The following is a 6,000-nucleotide window of genomic DNA, read 5'->3' on the forward strand; positions in this document are numbered from 1 at the left end:
GACCAAGTTACTTAGCCTTTCTGCGCATCAGGAATAATTCCTACTTTCCAGGGCTGCTATGGGGATAAATGACTTAATCTTTGCAAAGCAGGTAGAACAATGCCCAGCAAGTTGTACATGGTACATAAATAAAAGAAAAAAGTGATTATTTCATTGAAACCAGCATTAGCTGCCCATTCATTCACTGCCTCTCACTCATGTGGTATTTACTGAGCACTTACTGAGTTCATCACCGTCACCTCACCATCTAGTTGGAAAAACACATAGGCAACAACAGAAAAAACTTTTTTTCTTTTAGGAAAATGTGATAATTCTAAGCAGAGACTTGCACACAATTATAAGAAAGGCCAAAGAAATAACATTTACCTACTACCAAGTAAACTTAAAAAGGAATAAAAATAACAACAGCCCCTACAGTTCAATCCTTTGAATCCACTTAAAACGTCCAATTCAAATTCGGTCCAACTGATTTGTAACTTCAGACCAAGGCTCGGTCCACACTAGCTTTATGGAAAATATTCCCATTCCATGCCATCTCTTCAACCTCTCTGGATGTTTGTCTTCCTGCTTCCCTCTCTTAGTCTCCTTGATCACCCAGGAAATAATCTGAGTTCCCCCCAGTCCTCAGTTATGGGTGGTGAAACGGATATGGGCTCCAGCGAACCAATACTCAGTCGTTAAAAAAAAAAACAACTTATAAATATTTGGGAGAAGGAGGCAGAGTATGGAGAAGCCCCGGTAACTCGGAACCTCCCAACTGATGAACTGGTAGCAGTTGAATTTTAAAACCTTGGTGGTTTCAACCCACTTTATGAGTTGGCGGTATAGGTACAGTTGGTTTCAACAACCAATGGAAAATGAAATTAAGTCAATCTCCCCTGGCCCCTCAATTCTTGTGAATGTAACCGCTTTTTCATGCCCTGAACCCAGTGAAGACGGCTCAGGCGGTCGGCCCTGCGGAGTCCGGAGCTCCCGGGCGGGTCAGCCTCTCCCTCCCGCTGCTGCTTCCGTGCCCACCCCTGCGGTCGGAGCCATTTCGGAAGGCGCTGGGCAATGGGACGTGGCGGCTGTCACTAGGCGCGGACCCCACTGTTGACCCCTGGCCCTTCCCCCGCGAACACCGCCTGCTGGCTGCGCCCCACCGCCTCCGAACTTCGGCCGGCAGACGCTGGACGAGTGGTCTGGCGACTTTCCTAAACTCCCAGCGCCGGAATCGCGTCGCCAGACTGGGCGCGGGCTGCTGCGCAGCGCCGGGACCGCGAGTAACACGGCTCCGAGAGCGAGCGCCGCTCTCCCGCCAGCGGCCCGCGGCGGCAGAGGAGCTGTGCCCACCGCCCGCTGCACGGAGTTCTCCTGGAGACTGCGATATTGAGCAAAGGCTCGGAGGCGCGGGGGGCAGTTATTTCCCCCGACTTGTAGCTTTCCGCGCAGGGGAAGGGGCAGGAAGGCGCCCGCAGAAAGAGGGCGGGGGCGTGCGGAGTGGGGGGGCTGCTGAGAGGATGCTGGGGCGGGTGGGGGGCCCATCTTCTGAGCCTCCAGTCCCGGCGCGGGGGTCTGCACGGGACGGGTAGGAGGTGGAACCAAGCTTGGACCCCCAAACCCTAACGCGATTCTGTGCACAGAGCTGGTTACCTGGGTGGGCGGATCCCCTCTTCCGACAACATCCCGGCAGCTTCGGCACCATGATTTCTTTTTTCACCTGGGTTCTCCACCCACCCACCCACCCAATGCCGGCTCCAAAGGTCCAGGGAGAAGGATCTGGGCTGCCCTTCAAACCCCGGCCTCGCCCGGACCTTTGCTCCGCTCTGCCGGTTGATCCCCGCCATCACACCCAGTCCACCCACGTCCCGCGCCGGCCCGAGGCTGTGGGCGGCCGGGCTCGAGGGCTGGCCGGCGCGCTCTTACCCTGACTAGCGGCAGCTGCGGGCGCCGTCCCATCCTCGGGCTCGCTCGGTCACCGTCCTGGAAACCTGGGTCCCTCGGACATCCCAGAGGAGCGGCGGCGATTGCGGACTCGGGCAGGCGGGGCGAAGGACAGGGCTCCTCTGTCTGGCCCGGCGGGCTCTCGCTCTCTCCTTCCTAGGGAAGCCTGGCTACGGTTTCCTGAATCAGCTCAGCCAGCAACCACCTCTCGCCCGCGGGGAGCCCCCTAGCCTCCGCCGCCTACCGCGCGGTCCGCGCCGCACTCGCCTCGGCTCCCCGCCCCCTCGCCGCGGTGTCCCCTCCCCTCTACTTCAGTCCCTCCTTTGCGCTTCGCCCCTCCATTCCCTCCTGCACTGCGCCTCCTTGTCCCCTCCCCTTCCCTGGGCTCGCTCCCCGCGCCCTAGCCGCGCTGACCCCCTTTCCCTGCGCCCGGGTTTGCGGCAGTCGGCGGGACGCGCTGGCAGCGGTGGCGGCCGCGGCAGTCTAGGGAGAAGCCGGGGATCGGGGGCGGGGGCAGGAGAGGAGGCAGCGGTTGGGGCCTGGGGAGTCCAAGGAGTCTGAGGGAGACTTGGGGAACCCAGGTGAATCTAAGACAGCCAGGCTATTGGAGGCCCCGACTGAGCAGAGCCGCCGCTGAAGCCGGGGGAAAAAACGGGAACTGCGTTTGGGCAGCTCCCGCCCTGCAGCCGACCAGGTCACGGTCCTCGCCAGTCCCCGCTTCAGCAGGGCAGGGGCTTTGGGCCCGACCCCCAGCACCGTTGGCACTAACACGCCAGGCGCGCGCAAAGACGTGAAAGCTCAGTGGGGTGAATCCTTCCCATGTATTCATTCCTTTTGATCCTTTCATTTTTGCTCGTTTATCCATTCATTCAAACTAAGCGCCTGCCGAGGGGCTGAAGCGGGGTACCCCAAGAGATGGGGAGACGGCGGTGCTGGGCAAGAGCAGCGGAGGGAAGAGCGGACGCGCATTGCGTTACAGCGGGGGGGGAGACAGCCAGGAATCCAGCTGGCTGGGCGCGGAGGAGGCCACAGCGCCCCCTCTCGGCCGAGTCCTCAGGGCGGGTTCAGCCGGCCCGCCAGACCTCCGGGTTTTCATCAGCGGGGCACCCCAGTGCACCCCCAAGCTGTGGAAATCTGCTCCTGCCTCCTCCAGCCCCTTAAGCTCTCCCCTCCAGCGCTTCCATTCGGGCAGAACTTCTGAGTTCTCTTACGTCTTCCTTCCTTCCGCAGCACCACTTCCAGAGCGGTGGCTCTGAAATCAAATTCTGAACCTAAGTGTCCAGGATTCTGTGCCCTGCCCTGCCCACCTCCCCATCCCCTTCCGGCCACTTTTCAACGCGTTGGGCAAGAGCCGGCGCTCTCGTGGGTCAAAATGATTCTTCATCTGGAAAGGGAATTATTGTAAGAAGTTGTTTGATCCAATAGGCAGATTACTCAAGGAAACTGAGGCCCAGAGGTGGGTGGTGACCTGTCCTAAGTCACAGCTGGTGAGCTTAGTTCTCAGTCTCCTGAATCCCAGCTCAAAGTGCCTGTATGGGCGGGCTCTGATGAGGTTGAAGGCTCTGAAGTAGGGAGAGACGTTGCTCTGGAAGCCATCTGCTCATACCGGCTTAGCCACACAGGGTGGCACTTTCTAGATGAAGTACTCAAGTCTGGAGTCTTGCAAAACTCCCATTTGGTTAGTGCTCCAGAGGTGACCTGGTTGAGTTTGGCACCGACTCACCCCAACCAATCCCAGAAGAGATGGGTGCACCAACCAGATTTCTAGTTTATTATTCTCCACAAAAGTGGCAGGGTGGTCTAGTGTGGTGCAGGTCCTGCCTCAGACAGCCTGAGTCTGCGTCTTGGCCCTTCCGCTTACAAGCTGTATGAAACTGGCAAATTACTTAACAGCGCCTCAATTTTCTCATCTATAAAATAGGGGTAGGACTATCTATCTCATAAGTAGGTTTAAGTGAATTATTATTTTTAAATGGGTTAGGATGATGCCTGGTCCACAACAAGAGCTTTAAGAGAGTTAACTGTAGTCACCATCACTATCAGGGGCCCAGATGCTCAAATGGATGGGCAGCATGGTCCCTCTCTCTAGGCAATTCTTTGTGGGAAGCAGAATTCTTGATGAGAAGGTCATAGCAGTGGGAGGTTGTGGAATCAGAGGAGAGAAAGCTGGCGGGTCCTCAGGGAGGTCTGCCCAGATCCTGCAGCGCTTTGCTCCCCAGTCCTGCCCCGAGGCCTTGCAGCTGACTCTCCCGGGACCAGGCAGCTCCAGATCTCCAGATGCTGTGTTTCTCTCTGCTTAATAAACATCAAATTTTGCCTTTCTGAGCCCCTGATCTTCCCCTTGACTTGATCTTTAAATATGCTAATGCCATCGACCAGGCTGTAATCAAATCTTGCTCTTCCTGATTTTTAGACCTGAGGTTTGGACCTTCTCTTTCTAAAGGGGCAGCTACAGAGGGCACATTTTACACCCCCTCTTCCCCCTGAGCGGAGGGGAGGAAGGCTGCTGTGTCACTTCATGGCCTACTTATTTATGGTTTTGGCCTTGATTGCCTCAAGGGGGTTATGAGAGCCTCGTATTTAACGCCCCTTCTGTGAAAGGATTCCATACTCCCTTTCATTTGTCCTGAAACTGCTTCCTTCCACTTTCAAGGTCCCCATCCTCATCTGCTCAGAAGCTACTGCTGGGGCCTTCCATGCTTAGCCCCCTCAACCTCCAGTCCCAGCCTCTCCAGACTCATGGCTCAGGATGTTCTCCTTGGGCATCCTTCCCACACCCTCCTCAGAACAACCTTCTTTTCCACTCCGACTCTCTCTTTCTAGCCCAATCCTCCCCCAATTCTCTTCCAATCCCTCTCTAGCCTTGTCCTCTTCCTGTCTAATCCCAGACCACCATCAGCTTTCATTCATTTACCTTGCTAGATGTGGAAGAAAGGGAAAATATAAGGAATCCCAACAGGAATGAAAGACAATTCTATGTCTTTCCAGATGTGATAACAAGTAGTGATGGGTGGGACCTGGCAAGGGCAAGGGAGGGCTGAGTCTGCAGGATTACCTTGGCTTTAACCTTGAGTGTCCCCAGTGGGGTCCATGGTCTGGAACCATGACTCTTAGGCTACTTGTGCCAAAGAACAGTTTCTTGATCTTTTAAATTTCTCATCTGTTGCAGAATGATATGACTGCAAAATACAGTGGGAATGAATTATTAGAAAAATGAAATAAAAAAATAAAAACATACAAAGTTAAAAATTCAATCTTTAAAACTATTTGAGACTATGGCCATCAAACACTCTGTCAAAGTGCTTCAAAATTTCTAAATGCTCTCTCAATTTCTGCACTTACCTTGTCATGAACTGGCAGCAAATAGTTTGCAGATAGATCATGCTTGGAATAGCGTGCTTCTAAGTATGAGGTCAGAAAAATGGCCTCATGGAGGGAACAGCTTATAAATCCACATGAACAGCAGGGGAGATAGTGTTAATTACTCCATTCATGTATGTCTTCATTCAACAAACATTTAATGAGCAGCAACTATGTGCCAGTCACTGTTGGATGCTAAGGTTAATAAAGATTAATATAACAGGACCCTAGCCCTCAAGATGTTTGGACTGGAAGGGGAGACAGTCACTTTGATGAGTAATTAGAATCCACTAAAATTAGGTCAATAATAGACTGTGGGCATGGAGGCAAGAATATTAATTCTACCCAGGGTCAAAGGAAAAGATGCTATGTTTTGTGCTGTGTTCTAGAGGCAGATCTTCAATCCCATATGGCTAACAGGCACTCATTAAATAAGTTCACTTGTGTAAAGTGCTAAGCATGGTGCGTGGCACTTCCACAGTGTTAGCTGTTTTTATTATTGAATCTTATACATTATCATCATCATCACCATCCATCTAGATCTACCAAGCACTGTGCTTAACTTCATCTTGGGATCGTGGGGTTATAGGAAGCTCAGTTGGGGGAAGAGGGCAAACTGATCTTAATCTACCCCCTTTGTCAGAGGGAAGATCTTCCAGAGGAGGTGGGTTAGGAGGTGGGTATTGAAGGAAGCGGTTGTGAACAGGTGAAAAAAGA

At 53.3% G+C, this 6,000-nt stretch overlaps 1 protein-coding gene across 2 annotated transcripts in view; it reads right to left on the minus strand.

The window, feature by feature from the left end:
- CRHR1 (corticotropin releasing hormone receptor 1) overlaps window positions 1-2,147 on the minus strand; it is a 40,460-nt gene extending 38,313 nt beyond the window's left edge. For both annotated transcript variants that reach the window (XM_090257738.1, XM_090257739.1), the window contains exon 1: window positions 1,906-2,147. In XM_090257738.1, coding sequence (XP_090113864.1) covers window positions 1,906-1,938 — 33 coding nt within the window. In that variant the 5' untranslated portion in view covers window positions 1,939-2,147. The remainder of the gene's footprint in view (window positions 1-1,905) is intronic.
- Between the last annotated feature and the right edge of the window lie 3,853 nt (window positions 2,148-6,000).

Source organism: Furipterus horrens, unplaced genomic scaffold, assembly GCF_987537825.1.
Source record: "Furipterus horrens unplaced genomic scaffold, mFurHor1.1.pri manual_scaffold_11, whole genome shotgun sequence".
NCBI classification, from domain to species: domain Eukaryota; kingdom Metazoa; phylum Chordata; class Mammalia; order Chiroptera; family Furipteridae; genus Furipterus; species Furipterus horrens.